The sequence below is a fragment of the Phascolarctos cinereus genome, unplaced genomic scaffold, assembly GCF_003287225.1.
Source record: "Phascolarctos cinereus isolate Bilbo 61053 unplaced genomic scaffold, phaCin_HiC Scaffold_9;HRSCAF=440, whole genome shotgun sequence".
Lineage (NCBI taxonomy): Eukaryota > Metazoa > Chordata > Mammalia > Diprotodontia > Phascolarctidae > Phascolarctos > Phascolarctos cinereus.
In genome coordinates, this window is record NW_027556402.1 from 100,889,007 (window position 1) to 100,910,133 (window position 21,127).

Genomic DNA, 21,127 nt, shown 5'->3' on the forward strand with positions numbered 1-21,127 from the left:
TATGCTTTAAGCTTAACTAAAGTGATTTTTAACCTTTCTTGTGTCATGGACTGCTCTGGCAGTCAGATGAAGTTTTTAAATGTATAAAATGAAATATATAACATTATAAAGGGGATCAGTTATACTGAAATACACTCATTAAAATATTTTTAAAAATTCCTGGACCCCAGGTTTAAGAACCCCTGTTGTATAGAAATTGAATAAGAATTCTTTTCAGCTGCCAGCTTCTTCAGAAGGTCTGTCTTTCTGAGGATTAAGTTGATTTACAGTAATAATTTCTCTGTTCTTGGTGTTGATTTTCATTTTCATCTTTGCTTTGTGGTTTGGTATATGTTTCATTATGGATTTGAATGATCTTTGAAATGCTTTACCTCCCCATAGCCACAATTGCTTTCAATATGTCTAATAAAATCATGTAAGTGTACTCTTTAAGTGCTATAACATTTATGTAACTTAACTTGAAAGAAAGTTAAAAACAGAATTAAAAACACAACAGAAGAGTAATGAATCAAGTGTGTATGGTTTGAAATCCAGTTACCCAACTTACAGAACCATCTAAAGGTGGAAGACCAGGTCAGGATCAGATTTTCCAAGTCAGCCTGCTGTTAGTAGAAGCACTAACAGATGACCATTGCTGTCACAAAACGAAACCATAATTAAAATTATTTCTTGTTACAGATAATTAGCACACACCACCATAGATCTAGAAGTAATCTGTGTAGAGATTATAATTAAACTAATAGGAGCAGATGAATCAATTAGTAAGTGTTTATCACATACTTGCTATGTTCCAGGTACTATACTAAGCAGTTGAGATACAAAGACAAAAACAAAAATATCTTTTCCCTCACAGAGCTTGTATTGTCAAAGAGAGTATATTAGAGACTAATCAGAAATTGTAAAGAGAGAAGAGGGCTCGGAAAAGAGCCTTGGGGAATATCTACAGTTACAGGGCAGAATATAGATAATGATACAGCAAAGAAAATATAGAAGGGGCAGTCAAACAGATAGGCAACTGAGAAAAAACTTGTAAAAATCTACAAAGGAGCCAGTACCCATTAAGAGAGGGTAGTTAACAGTGTCAAAGGTTGAAGAAAAGTCAAAAGGATGAGGATTAAGAAAAAGCCATCCCACATATCAATTAAAAAATCATTGATATCAGAAGGAAATGGTCTTTCTGTCAGAAGACAGATTATAAAGGATTTAGAAGTAACAGATGTAGAGACAATGAGCATAGGTAGTCTTTTTTAAAAATTTGAGAAAGGAAGCAAAGATGATAATAGCTTGAGGTGGTGATAGAGGCTAATAAGGGTTTTGTTTTTGTTTTTGTTTTTTTAAGGATGAGGAGACTTGGTAGTATTTGTAAGGAAGGAAGGAAGGAGCCAGTTAGGAAAAAATTAAAAGCTGGAGGGGTGGGATGAATGAGGGGAGAGGGAATATACTAGAGAAGAAGAAAGGAGATGTGATCAAGGGTCCGTATAGAGCAATTGGCCTTGGGAAGGAGAAAGGTTACTTAATCCTCAGAGATTGAATAAAGGAGGAGAGAATAAGGAATGACTTCTAAGGGGGTTGTGAGATTAAGGAGAGAAAGGAATTCTTGGTAAAGAGTCTCTAGTTTTTCAGTAAAATATAAAGTGAGGTCCTCATCTGAGAGTGAGGAAGAGGTATGTGGTCAGGGAGATAGGAAGAGATTATAGAATTAGGAGGGGATGGGGACAGGTAGTTGAGGTTAGATAACATAAATTGTTATGTTCAGCAGCTCCTGTGTAGAAATAAAGAGGATTTGGGGAGTAATACAGGGTTGAAGTTTGGCAAGGCATATGACAATCAATAGGGTAAAGGAACTGGGGAGTTGGGATTGGAGAAAGTATGGAGATGAACTGGTTAAATATAGGGTAAAGATTAGGAGGGGAACAAAATGAAGTCAGAGCAGTGGTCAGATGACCTGGAGAAAATTTTGAGTTTGGTAAGGGGATTAAAGATCACAGTGAGAATAAAGAATAGATTTAGAGGAAGAGTTAAACATTAGGAGAGTTTTTTATCATGTAAGTGAACCACATGTGGTAGGTAGTGAGATCAATAATATGTTTGGCTAAGGTGGAGTGAGGAAATAAGTTATGAGTCATGCAAGTAAATAACTAATACAAAAGAGAATGTGAAAAGATATATGAGAGAAGTATAAACCAAGTGCTATGTAAAGTCTAGGGTCATTTATAATTTTCATTACCATGATATATAATTTGTATCATTCTAACACTAATAATGAATACAGTACCTTTAGAATAAAGAAAGCCTGTGTTTAGCCAAGTGTACCAGTTACTGAAATAAAAGACCTAAAAATAGAAGCTTGACATTTATTTGTATAGACATATGTCCCTTGTTTCTGACACTGCACAACTGTTTCTTGTTGGCAGGAAGCAAGGGATAAGACCTTTCAAGTAACATTTTCCCAGAGTCTTCTTGTGGTCACCAGCCAGGCTTTTACCATAGCCTTAGAGCATAAGATACCACTACTTGTAGCTAAGGGATCTCAGATGAACACTAGTTTCCCAGTACTTCTGTTTCCAGGACCTCATTGATCCACTTACACCTCGAGTTCTAGTAAGGTGAAAAACATTTGGGGATTTGTTAGAGCTTTAGGAGTGTATTTAGAGGGGTAGAATTTGGCAGTGGCAGAAAGTAAAGCTCATAGAGAATATAGTCGGATGAATTTGAGCCAGTAGGTTGGGGAATATACAACAGTTGGGAACTTACACATTTCTCTTCTTATATTTGCAGTATTATAAATAATTTTCTTCTGATTTCTAATCATAATTATGTAGCTGTCTGTACAATGTATTTTTTTCTATTTAAAAGAAAAAAAAGGAAGATAAGAATTTGAAGAAAACATCTAAAAGAACAAAACCAAGCAGGTAATAAAAATGCAAATATCTCATTTATACATTGGTATTCTAGCAAACTTGACTGTATATTTTAGTTTTGTGAAGGTAACATGATTGTTTCATTGACTTTCATTATAAAATCAGAGATATGTTCCTATAGAGAACCATCTCCCAATAGAAAATGAGGAAAACATTTTCATAGTTACTCAAGTACCTTCTTGTTATTCTGAGTGTACTGAGAGTGATTTTATAGCACTTTGTGTGCTCCAGGATTGCCTCTCTTGCAGTTATATTCCATCCCATCTTAGAATTTATAGCAGGAAAGGACTTTAGAGAGCTAGTCTCCTAGCTAGTCTCCATAAGCCTGACAAATTCAGAATAAAAATAATAGATGCTCTTCTTCCCACCCCCAGAATATTCCAATGGTAAGTTAAGAGGGTAAAGGCCCTTAGAACTTTAATGACTACAACAAGGGCAACAAAAGTTTCAACACGAATCCAGTTCTTTTGGTTTCCTTGACATTTGTCATAACTTGCTTTGCTATGTGTATGTAGAGTACAACGTCTCATTAAAGATCTCATCTACAAAAATTTCTGTCATCCAGTTGCCATGGGAATGAGATCATAAGTTAGAATAGAGTAGCAAAAGTCTGCACCCCTATATGTGGCTATTTGCTCAGATTGACATTTATAAATCATTCAAAAATGCATAAATAAATCACAGAAAAATTGTCAACATCAACAAAGGAATGCTAGCCATTTTATGTTTCTTCTTAAAGATGTTGTAAATAAAGTAGAACTCTCTCCCAATTCTCCTCTCTTCCCCCACCCTCCTTACCCAACAAGTTATTTGTTTGAAAAACTGCAAAGGATCTATTATTTTGTCAGAAAGGACACCACTTGATGTCGAAATACTCTCCACTGACACAAACCTGTGTCTTTGTAGATATATTCTAAGGAGTTCTGTGAGGTACATAGAAAGGGTAAATGATTTGCCCAGGGCCTTTTAGCTAGTGTCAGAGGTGGAATGTGAACCCAAGTCTTCCTGACTTGAAGCCCAGCATTCTTAATGTCTACTCTGCCATGCTATTCTCAACAGTTTATTCCAATAGTACACAAATATTCCCTTTTGACCTTATATCCAAATGAATAATTTATTCTAGCCAATGTGATTCCAAATTTTCCCAACATTATAAATAGCTCAGTCAATCAATCAATCAACATTTACTATGCACTACTATGTGCCAGGGACTGTGCTAAGTAATGGGTATCCAAACAGAGGTAAAAGACAATCCCTGGCCTCAAGGAGCTTACAGTCTAATGGGGGAAATAATATGTAGACAAACATGTATGAAGCAAGCTATAGACAAGAGGAATTGGAAGTAATTAAAAGAGGGAAAGCACTGGACAAGATGTGCTAAATCCCTAAATTCTGCGTCTTCTAATTAGGAAATACCTACCTTACCTCAAATCTATTTTGTTTAGTTAATCTAAATTTTGAATGCCTGATCTAAATAAAGCTACCTTTAGAGAGTATTAATTTTGTCATAATTAGGCCATTTTCATGTAAGACATTTAATTTTCATTGACTATATATAATAGGTACAAATTCTGACGTTCTACAAACTAGAATTGTATAGTTTTATCTTGATCCATTTGGATCTTTTAAAATTATTGACTTTTGAATTCTAAGAAAAATCTCCTTCTAGGAAAAAACCTCTGCCTACAACTGCATCTTCCCAGTACCTGGGGACTTTAAAGATCTTAGACCAGAAACCTTCACAGAAACAGAGCCTAGAGCTTGACAGAGCCGATTCCATACGGGCAGCTGTTTATCAGGTAAAATAATAACAATAATGATAATGGACATCAGAATATTTAGTTTTTAGAAGAAAAAATTAACTCGGCAAGGATAGATGTGTTGATTTTTTTCAGAAAAGATTTCCATTCACACTTGGTGAGCAGCCAGAATATTCACTAGCCACATGGCAAATTGAAATGATTATTTTTTTTAGAGTGACTTTAAGTAGGCAGAAGAAGGAGGAAGTATCAAGAAGAAGAACTGGAAAATATATCAAAATACATCACATTTTAATGATAAAGGAATAGATTATTGTCATATACAATCTACACGTGTCGCTACTTCAAAATTTGTGTCAAGAAAGTATACATATAGCTTTTCTAACAATGTATCCTAAATTAAAGTTTCTCTCATTTTTCATGGAAAAATGAAGTTTCATAGCTTATCAACAATTCTAAAAAGAAATTTGCCTACTTTTTGGTGTAGAGCATTCCAAACTTTAAGGAACCATTGGGATTTCAGAGATAGAAGTGTATTATAATTCATCTAACCAAATTGACACTGTATTCCTTCTATTCAAAAAGAAAAAAGACTATACATACATATGTATGTATGTATGTATGTGTGTATGTGTGTATATACACATACACACACACACACGCACACACACACATATATGTATGTTTTTAATTACTCTCTACCTTTTTTTGTAGCACTAGCTAAAACATTCCACTAACTAAATTACGTAGACTAGGGTTCTTAATCTTTTTGTGTTATGAACTCCTTTGACAGTCTAGTCAAGCTTGTGGATCCTTTCTTAGAATAATATTTTAAATATGTAGGATTACAAATGGAACTAATTATATTGAAATAAAGAGGTGATTATTTTCCCATTCAAGTTCATAGACATTGTATAATTGATCCATCTGTGGATTCCCAGGTTAGGAACCTTTGATATAGACTTAGCATCTACTTGAGGTGAACTAGTGTCATCTTTTTCTTTTCCTCTTACAAGGGGTTTGTTTGAAGTGACATTATAGAATGTGGAAACCACTCACTGCCATGGTTTCAGGGGTAATTAGAATCTATAAATATGATATATTTAAACAGTTGGTTTTACATATACAAAAGATTAAAATGCTAAAAACTCAAATTATGTTCACATATTTTCAAACTATCCTGATTTAAAATATACTGATAAAAATACACTGATCAAAAAGTTTGAGGTGGAGCCACGATGGTGGAGTAAAGGCAGGGACTCCTGAGCTATTCCCAAACGCCACCAAATACCTTTAAATAATGACTTACAAACAAATTCTAGAGTGGCAGAACCCACAAAAATATGGAGTGAAACAATTTTCCGTTCCAAGACAACTCAGAGGGTTGTCAGGAAAAGTCTGTTGTACCAGGGTGAGAGAGAAGCAGTCTAACACAGGCCGTGACAACGAAGACTGGGTCCCAGCAAACCAGAATCAGGCCTTGGAATGACTGAAGCAGTGGCAGTTTCCAGACCTCTCAGCCCACAGACAGTGAGGGGATTGGACATTGAGTCAGAAGGAGATTTACAGGGTTTCCTTTGCTGGCAGGACCCTGTTGTATTACCTATACTTAGATCTGGATTACAGTCCTGGTTCTTAGTCCCAGAGCAAGGAGGAGCACTAGCATAGCAGAGCTTGTCGCCACAGGGGAGCAGGGACCTGGTAGTCACAGTTCCAAGGCTGAAAAGAGTGCTTGTGGTCAATCACAAACCAATGCACAGTACAGGAGAGTAATAAACACACCTCTCCCTAGACCATACCGCCTTGGAAGACCCCAAAACACACAGGTCCCCAGAATTACCTCTGAAAACAGCTGCATGTAAAACCTGAAGTTTGGGACAGTGCCCCCTCCACTTGGGAAGCAGAGCCTCACTTTAGCATGTAGTTAAAAGTCAAGAAATAGGCTTAAAAATGAGCAAACAACAAAAAAAATTCTGGTCATAGAAAGTAACTATGATGACAAGGTAGATCAAAACACACAGAAGAAGACAGCAAAGTCAAAATTCCTGCATCCAAAGCCTCAGTGAAAAATATGAATTGGTCTCTGGTCATAGAAGAGCTCAAAAAGGATTTTTTAAATCAAGTAAAGAGAGGTAGAGGAAAAATTGGGAAGAGAAACGAGAGTGCAAGAAAATCATGCAAAAAGAGTCAACAGCTTGGTAAAGGAAATGTTTGAAAAAAAAAAGTACTGAAGAAAATAACATGTTAAAAAAAACCAGGACAGGCCAAATGGTAAAAGAGGCACAAAAATCCAGTGAAGAGAAGAATGCCTTGAAAAGCAAAATTGACCAAAGGGAAAAGGATACATAAAAATTCACTGAAGAGAACTCCTTAAAAAGTAGAATTGGCCAAATGTAAAAGGATGTACAAAGCTCACTGAAGAAAATAATTTCTTGAAAGTTAGAATTAGGGAAGTGGGCAGTAATGACTTTAGGAGACATTAAGAAACAATCAAAATCAAAAGAATAAAAAAAATAAGAAAATGTGAAATATCTCATTGGAAAAACAACTGACCTGGAAAATAGATCCAGGAGAGATCATTTAAGAATTATTGCACTACCTCAAAATCATGATTAAAAAAAGAGCCTTGACATCATCTTTCAAGAAATTATCAAGAAAAACTGTCATGATATTCTAGAACTAGAGGGTACAAAAGAAATTGAAAAAATCCACCAATCACCTCCTGAAAAAAAAATCCCCAAATGAAAACTCTCAGGAATAATTATAGCCAAATTCCAGACCTCCCAGATGAAGGAGAAAATACTACAAGCAACCAAAAAGAAACGATTTAAATATCATGGAGCCACAGTTAGGATAACACAAGATTAGCAGCTTCTACATTAAAGGATCAGAGGGCTTGGAATATGATATTCCAGAGGACAAAAGAGCTAGGATTATAACCAAAAATCACCTACTCAGCAAAACTGAGGATAATCCATCGGGGAAAAATGGACATTCAGTGAAATAGAGGGCTTTCAAGCATTCCTGATGAAAAGACCAGAGCTGAATAGAAAGTTTGACTTTCAAATACACAGTGCAAAAGAAGCAATAAAAATGTAAACAGGAAAGAGGAATTAAAAGAGATTTGATAAGGTTAAACTGTTTATATTCCTACATGAGAAAATTATATTTATAACACCTAAAAACTTTCTCATTATTAGGACAGTCAGAAGGAGTATACATAGACAGAAGCAGAGGTGTGAGTTGTACGTGGTATGATTATCTAAAAAAATTAGGGATGATAAAGAAGAATGCACTGGGAGAAAGGGAAAAGGAGAGCAATGTGATGAATGGGATGAATTATCTGACCTAAAAGAGGCCTGAAAAATTCTACAGTGGAGGAGAATATGGGGGAAAGAGGGAGGGAAGCATATAAACCTTACTCTTACTGAAATTCGCTCAAAGAGGAAATAGTATACATGCTTAGTAGGGTGTAGAAATCTGTCTTACCATACAGGAAAGTAGGAAGGGGAGGCGATAAGAGGAGGGAGGGGGAGCTGGTTTAAGGGAGGGCAGTTTGGGGGAGGTAAATGTCAGAAGCAAACACTTGAGAATGGACAGGATGAAAGGACAGAGAGAGAGAGTAGGAATGGGAAAATAGTAGGATGGAGGGAGACACATAGTTGGTAATCATTACTATGAAAATAATTTTTATAGTGAGTTTCTCTGATAAAGACTTCATTTCTTAAACATATAGAAAACTGAGTCAAATTTATAGGACTAGAAGCCATTCCTCAGTTGACAAATGGTCAAAGTATATGAACAGGCAGTTTTCAGACAAAGTAATCAAAGCTATTTATAGTCATATAAAAATATTCTAAATCACTGTTGATGAGAGAAATGCAAATTAAAACTATGACTAAGGTGACAGAAAAGGAAAATGACAAATGTTGGAGAGGATGTGGGAAAATTAAAACACTAATGTACTAGTGGTGAAGTTGTATACTGATTCAACCATTTTGGAGAGCAGTTTGGAACTATGCCTAAAGGGCTGTAAAACCATGGATGTCCTTTGACCCAGTAATACCAGTACTATGTATGCTAAAGAGATAAAAAGGAAAAGGATCTATATGTTCAAAAATATTTATAATAGCTCTTTTAGTGGTGGTAAAGAACTGGAAATTGAAGCGATGTCCATCAATTGGGGAATGGCTAAACAAGTTGTTGTGTATGATTGTGATGGAATACTATTGTGCTTCAAGAAATGATGAGTAGGATTGTCTCAGAAAACCATGGAAAGACTTACATGAAAAAAAAGTGAAATCAGCAGAACCAGGGAACATTATACATAGTAACATCAATATTTTATGATGATCTACTATGAATAAATTAGCTATTTTTAGCCATGATCCAAGACAGTTCTATAGGACTTATGATTAAAGGTGCTAACCATTTCCAGAAAAAGTACTAGTAGAACCTGAATGCAAATCAAAGATACTTTTTGTTTCCTTTCTTTATTTTTCTTGCTTTTTTTCCCCTAAGGTTTTTTTTTTTGTCACAGAATGAGTTATATGGAAATGTGTTTTGCATGACTACATATGTATAACCTGCCTACTCAATGAAGGAGAGGGAGAGAATTTGAAACTTGAAATTTAAAAAAAAAAAGAATGTTAAAATTATTTTATACGTAATTGAGAAAAATAAAATATTAAGTAAGATTTTTTAAAAAGCCATGTTCTTTTCTCCCCTTGCTTTTATAGGATTGGCTTGTAAAGAAAAATGTATATTTTCAAGAACTTCAAAGGATTAAAAAGAATGAAGCTGAAAATTTAAGAATACAAAGCGAACAGGTATCTAGAAAAATGCATAAGTTATGGATAAAGGCACTACTTTCTATGTTTATGCTTAGAGATGTGTTGAAAAGCTCTGCTATAATGTTAAACCTGGACACTGTGTTCTAGGAATAAAATCAGCTACTTTAACTTTCTCATCATTTAACAAAAAATTTTCCCAATTCATCATAAGGCTTTATGCGCTTATCACTAAGGGCAGATTATATGATTGAGGTTTGGCGTTTGTTTTATTAAAGTACTTAAGTGCCTTTTGGACCACCTCTGGAACTATGCCTAAGCTGTAAAACAGCAGAGTTCAGTATTTTGTTAGAGTCACCCTCAAAAAGGCAAGTCTAGTCCAATTACTTTAGAGGTTTCAGTCCACATCTATGGGTTCTTGTTGATGTGCACCAGTGTAGTTGTTCTAGAAGACTTTTGTTGTTTAGTCATTTTCAGTCATGTCTGACTGTCTGTGACCCTATTTGGGGTTTTCTTGGCAGAGATACTGGAGTGGTTTGCCATTTCCTTCTCCATCCAGCTCGTTTTACAGATGAGGAAACTGAGGCAAGCAGGATTAAGTGACTTGCCTAGGGTCACACAGCTAGTAAGTGTCTGAGGCCAGATTTGAACTCAGGAAGATGGGTCTTCCTGATTCCAGGTGCTCTCTGTACAGTGCCACCTAGCTGCCATTCTAGAAGACTAGCACACTGAAAATAGCTGCAAATTGATTGGCTCTCCAAGGTACTCCAGATCTGAATCTCAACTCTAGAAAGTTCCACATTATTCCCTTCCTTTTATGGAATATAAGCCCTAACAGAGGAGTGCCACTGAGCAAGCACAGCATTCAAACAGTTGTTCGGTACTTCATTAAGGTAAACTCTAGTCTACCATAATACAAGAAGTTAGTAAGTCCTGCATTTTTTTTCTATTTAGGGTCAAGACTGTTAAGTAGCAGAAAAACATCTAGGCAGGCATGAAGTTGTTAGAACTAGGGTAACCAAGGTCAGTCTGAGAGGAAATTTCTAGGGTGAGGGGAGCAGCTAGAAGCCAGGTCAAGATCTAGGTCGAGTGAAGTTTGGGAATGAAGTAACAAGACTAGAGTTTGAACACATTCAAACAAATTGTAGATCAGAACAAAGAAAGTAATCTGGAATTAGGACCAAAGTCATTAAGAGATAAGATCAGGAAAGGGAGCTTCCCTGGTAGGAAACCTTAGGACACAGAAAGGAAGTCAGGAAGTATAAACCAGCAGTGTGGACATCATTGGATCAGGCAGCCACTGAACTCCAGTGTGAATGGCAAAAGACCACCACAAGGAGTCAGGGTATAAGAAGCCAGGACCCAAGTAAAGAGAGTAGCAGTATGACATAGGGTAAAGGCTAGGTAAAAACTGATAACAGACATGGGACATACGGGAGCAGAATTAGTCCAGGGAACTTTATATAATCTTCCTATGATTGTATTAGGTTATGTCTTGCTTAAGTGTCATAGGTAGAATGACATAGCTGAATTGGGAAAATGTACTTAGTACTAAATACCAGATTGTATGAAAGATAACTTCCTGGAAAATGGCTTTCATTTGAATACTCCATGGACCATACCTCAAAATCTGTACCATGCCACACAAATTTTAATTATCCTCTTTTATTTGGAGCCTGTTTTGTGCCTGACTTATACAATAGTTATTAAACCAATAATTTAGCATTCAGTCAGTTGTGATGAACATAATATTAAAATACTCCCAGTGTGTCACAGCAAATAGATAAGCTTAATCTCATATGAAGGTAAATGAAGTAACATCATTTTTTTGTATCCACTTACCTAAGTGTTTATCAGCATGGCTAAATAGCTTAGTCACTTAGACTTCCTAGTTACCTTCTTAGCAGTAAGATTGCACATAATGCTTTTGCTCTCCCCACTCCCATTATACATATGTACATAGGTATATTGCCATTGTCATGAACTATACCCACTGACCTCTTTTATTATTAATTCAATATTTTCAAATATTATTTAGCATTTACTTACTATTTATTTCAACAGAAATTCAGGGCTCCCATAATTGAGATCAAGTTCAGTTTGGTCTTTGGAACATTTTTTATGCTGTTAAGAGCTGTGTCAAGCTATAAAACATACAAATCACTTCTCTAGTAACTGACTTGCCATAGTCATTTAAAATTAATTCCTTATTTAAAAAAATTGTAAGTGTTACAAATGATAGAAGCCATATAAATATATACATTTATCTCACCCCAATCACTTCCTTTCCTCTCTCCCTTTCTCCTCCCCCTTCCCAAAAAAAGAAAGGAACCAAGAAAGAAGAAGCATTAGCATCTTTTGAAGCCTGGAAAGCCATGAAAGAAAAGGAAGCAAAGAAAATGGCTGCAAAAAAGAAACTTGAGGAGAAAAAAATGAGGCGAATTGAACAGGAGAATGCTGAGAAGAAGGGAGAAGCACAAAAAGTAATGAAAAAATGTGTTTATCTTTCATGAGATTCAATTTTAGTCAGACTTTATCAAAGTTAATGATTAAAACTTATCACACCACAATTGTGTTTTAGCACAAAAATACCTTTTGGGAATTAAAGACTAGGAAAAGGCAAGCTATGTCATGTTCAAGGAGTAAGGAAATATTTCTAATCTTTGTAGGCTTTTGAAAAATGGAAAGAGAGAAAATTGGAATACCTTAAAGAGAAAAACAAAAAGGAGAGAGAATATGAAAGAGCAAAGAAAAAGAAAGAAGAGAAATATCATGCTGAAAAGATAAAAGACAATTTATCAGCACTTGAAAGATGGTAAAGTCAATGATTAAATATTTTAATAGTTTTAAAATATTTTAATATTTCAAGAATCTATGATTTTTTCATTTGAGAGTACTTCCTCTACTGATGTGGATTCCAGTCCCTCTCTATCACTTGGTTGACCTTCAAGGGTAACTAACATCAAAAATTGAATCACGCTAAAGCCAGTGTAGTAAGAATCTTCTTTACATTGCACTGCTTATAGATCCTGTAGATAAAACCTTACAGAGAGATGCAAGGAAACTCTGAGATCTTTTAATTCCAACCCTTTCATTTGATAAAGGAGGAAATTTGATCAAATGACTTATTAGGTAACAACTAGGAGAGCTGAAATTCAAACTCAAGTCCTCCGACTTCTGCTGGGTCTTTCCTCTGCACTACTCACATAAAAAGAGCTTCCTTCTGGTGTAGCTTTTGAGAACTTGTCATCCCCATGCCACAATGTGGCATCAGAGGGGGTCTTTGATGAAAAGATAAGTTTTAAGACTCCTAGGTAGGTAATAAATAGACATAGTATCGTGTTGTGATAAGAGCATCACATTTAGAGTTAGGCACATTTGGTGTGTATCCTGGCTGGGAGGTTTACTGTCTGTCTGGTCTTGACCAGACCAGTTAATTTCTCACAGGTTTGCTTTTTTCATCTGTAAGACTTTTAGTATTAATTCTTACAATACCTCATTCCCGTACAGTGGTGTTTTGAAGAAAACATTTTATAACTCTTAAAGCACAATGAAGGGGCATCTAGGTGGCGCAGTTAATAAAGCACCGGCCCTGAAGTCAGGAGGACCTGAGTTCAAATCTGATCTCAGACCAAACACTTGACACTTACTAGCTGTGTGACCCTGGGCAAGTCACTTAACCCCAATTGCCTTAAAAAAAAAGGCACAATGAAAATGATGAGGTATTACTATTTCAAAGTTTAATAGGTTTTGTTATAAATTCTTGGTTTCAAACAACTTCATTAAACATATATCTACATATACATGTATACATGTGTATGTGTGTATATACATTCTGCAAATACATGACAAGGCAAATGAAAAGCAAGGGAAAATGTACTCTGGAAATTCTTGTATTCTCCTTGTAATATTTCATTCTTTTATCCTATAATAATAGGTATGAGCAGAAGGATTTTATCATCAGGCAGAAGATGAAAGAGAAAATAAATGAAAGAAAAAAGCAAGAAATAAAAAGAGTTGAAAAAGAAGATAAAGATAAATTGGCTGTTAGTGAATATGAAAGGTGGCTGGTATGTATTCTTTAATATACTTCTGTTTTGTTTTTTTTTAATAAGCACATTTCTCAACTTATCACTTATAATTATGTATCATATCAATTAATAAACAAGTGAATTTATTAATAAGCATTATATTTTCCAGCATTGTAATTGGTATTTTGGAATGCACAGTTTTACTTAACAAGTATTTGCCTCCTATTCATTTCTACATTTATTAAGCACTTAGCTATGTTTATGTGCAATTCTAGGGTGGGATGAGGTGTGGGGTTTAATATGATGTGGTCTCTGCCTTAGATGAGCTTGCATTATACCTAGGCGGGAGGGTAGGGGCTGAGACCTCTACAAAGATAATATGGTTATGGGCTAGAGTATATCGGAGACAAAAACCAGACATCCAGGCTAAGTATTCTCAAGAAATTTGAGAAGGAGAAAAAAAAACCATATGGATTATGTTACAACATGCAAGCAGTTCCCACGTGTTCCCATGGGGAACACAAAGATGAATAAGGGACAGTATGGTTGCTGGACTCAGGACAGGCATCATCATAGAGAGCTGACTCTTGAGCTAGGGCTTAAGAGATAAGTAGGCCTTTGACATAGATAGAGGGAACTGGAATTGAAGTTGAAGGACTAGAATGAGCAAAAGTACAGTCCACAAGAGGAGTCCACTTTGTCTGGAAAGTAGGGAAGCAGTAGAGCCTAAGAACAGAAAAGTAGGTTTGAGCCAGATCACAGCCTTTTTTGTGTGCCAGCCTAAGAAACTTGTACCATTTGGTACTCAAGCTAGAACAAGAAGTCAAAGACTACTTCAGGGTTTTGGGCCTGGGGGGTGATCAAGATGATGGCCATGGCAATAATATCAATGGAAACTCAGAAAATCTGAAGTAGAGAGACTGAGGGGGAAGATATGTCCAACTTAAGATATGTTGAGTCAAGGATGCAAGATACAGCCACCAGGAAGCAAGAACAAATGTTAGACAAGCTCAGGAAGAGAGGTTGGAGCTAGGATATGGATTTGGGAGTAATCGACACCGATGTTGAAGCCAAAGGAATAGGAGAGGGTTTTTTGGTTTTTTAGTTTTTAATGGCATAAGAAATGAGTGTAAAAAGAAAGAAAAAAGAACCGCCAATAATAGCAATATAAAAAATACTTACATTGAGGAGATAGGAAAAAGAGACAGATTATTCAAAAAAAAATAGTAGTAGTAACGAATATTTAGAGCGAGAAGAGATCTTAAAGACCATCTATTATTTTATAGGGTAAGAGTAAGGAAGTGCCATGCTCGTGGGCACATGTAAGTAAACCAGAGGCAGGATTTGAATTCAGGTTCTTTGACTACAAATCCAATGTTTGATCTCCTCTACTATTAGCAATAATATTAACTCTAATGGAACATTCAGTCTCCTAATCTGGGGTTAGGGCCAGGAAAATTCAGGGTTAACTGAAACTAAGGAAACAGTTTCAGGCAAACTGTGATCAGTAGTATCAGATGGTGCAGGAATATCGAGATGGATAAATATGTTGAAAAAGCCATTGGTTTTTCTGGCTTGGAAGGTTGTTACCCTTGAAGATGGCAATTCCAATTGAGTGCTAGAATAAGAATGCTACTGATAGAAGCCAAATTGCAAAGGATTGATGAGTGAGTGGGTTGTGAGGAATTGTAACTAGCAAGTGTAGACTCTTGTAGACTATGCCATAAGCAGTTCAGTTTGAAAGATGATGTTAGCTTGATGAATTTAGGAAAGAGTATTTTAGGATAAGTGACACTTTTGCATAGTTGTAGGTAGAGGGGAAAGAAGAACCTGTGGAGAGAAGATTGAAGATTTGTGGGAGGGTAAGAATAATTAATGAGTAGGGTGCTTTAGTCCCATTTCAATCATTTCAACCATTTCTTCCTGGATTTCCCATCACATCAGTCTAAATATGTCTAAAACACTAAACATCTTTCTCTGAATAGTAGCAACCATCTTCTCAGTCACTTAGTTTCAAGACCACAGAATCATTTTAAAATTTATTCCATATCCCTTATTGCTGAATGTAATCAGTTTTAAAATCTCATCAGCAATTTCTTCAAAGTAGATTTTTTTATCAAAATTTAAACCTCCTTCTTCATTCTAGAACTTTCTTTTTAGAACTTCATTCTAAATATTCTTCCCCTTTCAGTCTTTTATCCAAGCTTTTAAATTAGTGTTCCAAAAAGGCAACTTTGATACTACCCCACACAAAATCTGCAGCGGCTTCCCATTTGCCTTTGAAGTAAAGTATAAACTCCTTAGTTTGGGATTCAAAGTCCATTGTGCTCCAAAAAAATAAGCCCTTCTGAAATTAATCTTCCACTACTCTGATCAAAGATACTTATATTCCTGCTAAACTGGTTTGTTCACCATCCTTCAGACCTACTCTGTGCTTTACTCTGCCAGCACTTTGTTCATGCTACCTTGAGTACCTCCCCACCATCTCTCCTGATCCGATTTCTGTATATCCTACACGGACCAGGTCAATGGTCTCTTCTGTGAAGCTGTCTCCTCTGATTATCCTAACCAGCTTTATTGTTGTTCAGTCATTTTTTAGTTATATTTGACTCTTCACGGTCTCACTTAGGGTTTTCTTGGCAAAATACTAGAGTGGTTTGTCATTTTCTTCTCCAGCTCATTTATAGTTGAGGAAGCTGAGAGAAATATGGTTAAATGACTTGCCTGGCATCACAAAGCTAGTAAGTATCTGAGACCAGATTTGAACTCAGGAAGAGTAGTCTTCCTGACTCCAGGCAGGGCACTCTATTTACTGTGCCACCTAGCTGCCCTGTCCTAACCAAAACGATTTTTATTCCTTCTGAATTCCTGAAGCATTTAGCACTCACACCGTGGGCAACCATGACCCCATTAGCACTGAGCACAGTGCTGTATACCTAGTAGATATCTCATGTATGGTTGTTGAGTTAAATTGAATTACTAAACTGTAAGCTCCTGCATGGCAAGTCTTATTTCTTATGCATCTCTGCATTCCTACATCAGATAGTTAGAAAATGTCTTTATAGAAGAATGGGGATTTAAACAGGACCTTGAGTGATAGATAGGATTGGGATAAGCACAGAAGAAAGAAAAGGAAATTATAGATTTAGAGAACAGCATGAGTGCAATGACAAAGTCAGCACCTGCTGTTGTGTTTGTGAGGGGGTCACCCCTGGGAAAGGAGAGATAGTGTTGAAGGAAGGGTCCAGGATGCCATCATCGCTCTAGGCACCAGGATCACACCACTGAGGCCATCCCCAGCTCCCCAGTCTTATTCCCACCACATACCCAGTCAGTTTCCTAATCTTGCTTCTTTACAACATGTCTTGCATTTGTCCCCTTCTCTCTCCTCACTCAGCCACCACTCTTATTGAGGCTTTTATTCTCTCACCTGAATTTTATTTCAGTTTATATTTATATTCAGAATTTTATTTCTCTTAATTAGTCTCCCTGCCTCAAATATCTCCCCGTTCCATATATCCTTCATACAGTTTCCAAAGTATTTTTTTTCTAAAGCACAGATTGGAAGCCATTCCTTACACAGTAAAGTCCAATTGCTCCCTCAAAGATTAAACATAAATTCCTCCATTTGACATTTAAAGATCTTCATAATCTTCCCCAAACCTACCTTTCTAGCCTTCCTGAATTTTCCTTCCTTTTCATGCATCATGTTGCCTAGACAAACTGAACTTAGTGTTCTTAACATGCCATGCTCATTTTGCTTACATGGACCTCTCTACCAGCTGAATGCACTCCCCAGCTTCCTTCAAGATTCAGTTAAGGTCTGCCCTATTCAGGAGGCCCTTCCTCATCCCCACAGTTCCTGGTGCCTTCCTTCCCTGAAAATCAGCTGCATTTATATGGTCATACACTGCTAATAAGAATTTGTAAATAGAGAATGTAAGCAGTTCTTCTATACCTGCCTTATTATATTACTGTCTCACTTATCCACAGGAGCTCTTCCAAACCTTTTCATCCCTTTTCAAATCTCTTATGGCTTCCCATCCCTTCACCCAAGCTGAGAACCTTGCCTTATGATTTACAGAAAAAAATTGAGGCCATTTACCATGAAACGCCTTCTCCCTTCTTCCCCATCTCATATCATCCCTGCACCTTCTGGTGCTATCTCCTGTCTCATGTGATGAGTTAGCCTTACTCTTTACCAAAGTCAACCCCTCTTCCTGCTCATGATCTCATTCCATCCCATCTCTTCCAACATATTTCCCCTTCTGTTATTTATTTTCAGTCCGTCCTGTATTTTGGCTCATTCCCTATTGCCTACAAATATGCCCATGTCTTCCTTATCCTGCAAAAGAAAACTTCCATCTGATCCTTATATCTCTGCTAACTAGCATCCTATATCTCTTCTGCCCTTTTTAACCAAACTCCTTGAAAAGGTTGTCTACAATAGGTGCTTCCACTGTCTCTTTTCTCAGTCTCTTCTTAACCCCTGTCTATCTGGCTTCTGACTTTATCATTCCACCAAAAATGCTCTCTCCAAAGTTACCAGATCTCTTAGTTGCCAAATCGATCCTCATTTTTCTCAGCCTCTCTGCAGCAATCACTCTCTCCTCTCTAGGTTTTTCAGGACATCACTCCTAGATCTCCTCCTGACCATTCCTTCTCAGTTTCCTTTGCTGAATCCTCATCTAGATCACACCATCTTAAGAACCGAGGAGCCATTTTTGACTCTTCACTATGTCTCACCATCTCCATATCTAATATGTTGCCAAGGCCTGTCCATTTCACCTTTGTAATATCTCTCGTATACATTCTCTTCTCTCTTTTGACACTGCTACCACTCTGGTTTAGCCCCTCATCACCTCATACTTGGATTATTGCAGTAGCCTGCTGGTGGGTCTGCCTGCCTCAAGTCTCTCCCCTTTCCAATCCATCCTCTATTCTCCTGCTAAAGTGATTGTCCTGAAGCACAGGTCCAACGACATCATTTCCCCTCTCCCCTCAATAAACTCTAGTCATTCCCCATCATTTCCAGAATGTAATACAAAATGCTCTGTTTGAGATTCAAAGCCCTTTCTCCTGTCTTTCCAGTCTTCTTAGACCTTACTCCCCATCATGTCTTTTTGATCCAATGTCCCTGGCCTCCTGGCTATTCCACAAACAAGACACTCTAACTCTTGGCTCCAGGTATTTTCTCTGGTTGCCCCCCATGTCTGGAACACTGTCCTCCACTCTGACCTCTCTGGCTTCCTTTAGGACCCAACTAAAATCCCACCTTCTACAGGAAGCCTTCCCTAACTCATCTTAATTCTAGAGCTTTCCTTTTCTTAATCATTTCCTATTTATCCTGAATATAGCTTGTTTGTACATCTTCGTTTGTTTATTGTCTCCCTGTTAGATTTTGAGCCCCTTGAGGGCAAGGGCTGTCTTTTGCCTCTTTTTGTTATCCCCAATGTTTAGCACAGTACTTGGCACATAGTAGGTGTTTAGTAAATGTTTATTGATGTATGGACAGTGAAGATTTAGGAGTCATCTGCATAAGATAATAGAAGCTGCGAGAATTCAGGAATTCACCTCAGGAAATCAGTGGTTAGGAGACAGAGCAGAGGACCAATGGCAGAGTTTTGGGGAAAGCTTCCAGTCAGAAGTTAGGAAGATGAGAAAGTACCATTAACTATATAGAAGTTACTGTAGAAATGTAGATGAGATCCAGAATCAGTAGTCCTCGAAAGACAATTGAATAATTTGGTCATAGCATATGGAAGGGATTGTAGAGAGCATCAGGTCCAACCCTCATATTTTATGGATGAGATCCAGAAGAGATAAATAATTTCACCAGGGTTACACTGAAAGTAATTAGCTGAGCCAAGATGGAAGTACAGACCTTCCGAATGCTAATCCATTGCTTTTTCTACTGTACTACATTGTTTTTCTTATGTAACCACTTGATTAGTTCATCCATTACCTTGAAAAGATCTATTTGTAATTATATACTATTTCTGTTTTCATCGCTCATTGTTCTCTTGAAAATGACCAGATGGTGGAAACAAAATACTTTTTTATTATGCTATGTCTAAGTCTTACATAAAAACAGCCTGAGATATTACTGTGCAGTAAAAATGTAAGGAGTTTGAATACTGTTTTCATTTGGGGATATATCAAAGGCTTTTTAGGAAGATAGCTTTTTGGTTTTTAATGTGAAGAAGGGATATCTTTTGAAAAATCTTCACTTAGAGCAAACTTCAATAAATGTAAAAAGTATTTCAGCTCTTGCATACAACAGCTTATGCTACAGTTGTCAGCACTGTAAGATAATAGAAGGCAGGAAGAGCTATAAAGTAATACTCTTAAGGACAGGTGGCAAATATCATCATGGCAGAAGTGTCTTGAGAAAGCTATTGACCTGCAGAAAAGCATTAGATTATATCAATATAACAACAATAATAGCTGCCATTTTTATATATAGCACTTTGTTTTGCATAGATCTCATTTTATCCTCACAACAACCCTGAGAGGTGGGTGCTATTATTATTCCCATTTCACAGATGAGGAAACTGAGGCAGGCAGAGGTTAACTGACTTACCCAGAATCACACAGCTTAGTAAGTGTCTTAGGCCAGATTTGAATTCAGGTTTTCCTAACTCTAGACTCAGCACTCAGCTGTGCCACCTTGCTGCATATAGAAGTAAAGGATTAAGTAATTTATTCAGGATCACACAGGTAGTAAGTAGCCAGGGCCAGTAAAATGGACAAGAGATCTAAAAAGTATCCACACAAAAACACATAGTGTTAACAAAAACACAGGGCTAATCACCTCCAAGCCAGCTGTAGAAAGACTAACACTTCCTTGTCAAAATAGAAGAAAAAGATTAATAGAATTTCTGAGAGCACATGATAAACAAGTTAAAGTCTTACAGAAATACTTCTGGAACAAGCCAAAATTACTTTGCCAAACAATAATAAAAACTGACAATATTGTATATGTCACACTGTATTTGTTAACTATAACTGAAACATGTTTAACCCCAGACAAAGCTTGTGAAACAGCTGATATCCAAATGCAGACTCAAAAAATCCTCTTCTTATAATATTCATATAAACTCAGCCAGTATTCTGATACATGTCAACCAAATGGCTGAGTTGTTTTTTTTTTCTTTTTGATTTTTTATTCATTTTGAACTTAAATACAAAAAGACAAAAAGAAAAAAAAAACATTACCATCTACCATCTACACAGCACAACATAAAGAGAGAATTCAATATAAAACCATGAATTTCTATTTCAGACTGTTTACTTTTTTTTATTTTCAAAGCTACCCTGCTTCTCTATGCTTCCTTCCCAGTTTTCTTTTGTTCTCTGCTATGAACTTTTAATTTTTTTTTTTGCTTCCCCCTTCCCCTACTTTAGAGGAGGCTGCAATTAAAACCATACTTTGAATATTTCCATTTATCAGTTCTTTCTCTGGAGGTAGATAGCATTTTCCTTTATAGGTCCTTTGTAGTTGGTTTGAGTATTTATGATAGTCAAGGTGAATTAGTCATTCAGAGTTGTTCTTAGGACAGAATTTCTTTTACTATGTACATCATTCACTTGGTATTGCTCATTTCACTTTTCATTATATCATG

General features: G+C 36.5%; 1 protein-coding gene across 5 annotated transcripts in view; it reads left to right on the top strand.

The window, feature by feature from the left end:
* Nucleotides 1–21,127, top strand: part of MAP9 (microtubule associated protein 9) — a 114,259-nt gene that overhangs the window by 23,707 nt on the left and 69,425 nt on the right. For all 5 annotated transcript variants that reach the window (XM_020994014.2, XM_020994011.2, XM_078148610.1 and 2 more), the window contains exons 8-13: nucleotides 2,857–2,912; nucleotides 4,591–4,720; nucleotides 9,421–9,510; nucleotides 11,796–11,954; nucleotides 12,141–12,286; nucleotides 13,409–13,541. In XM_020994014.2, the coding sequence (XP_020849673.1) occupies nucleotides 2,857–2,912; nucleotides 4,591–4,720; nucleotides 9,421–9,510; nucleotides 11,796–11,954; nucleotides 12,141–12,286; nucleotides 13,409–13,541 (714 nt within the window). The remainder of the gene's footprint in view (nucleotides 1–2,856; nucleotides 2,913–4,590; nucleotides 4,721–9,420; nucleotides 9,511–11,795; nucleotides 11,955–12,140; nucleotides 12,287–13,408; nucleotides 13,542–21,127) is intronic.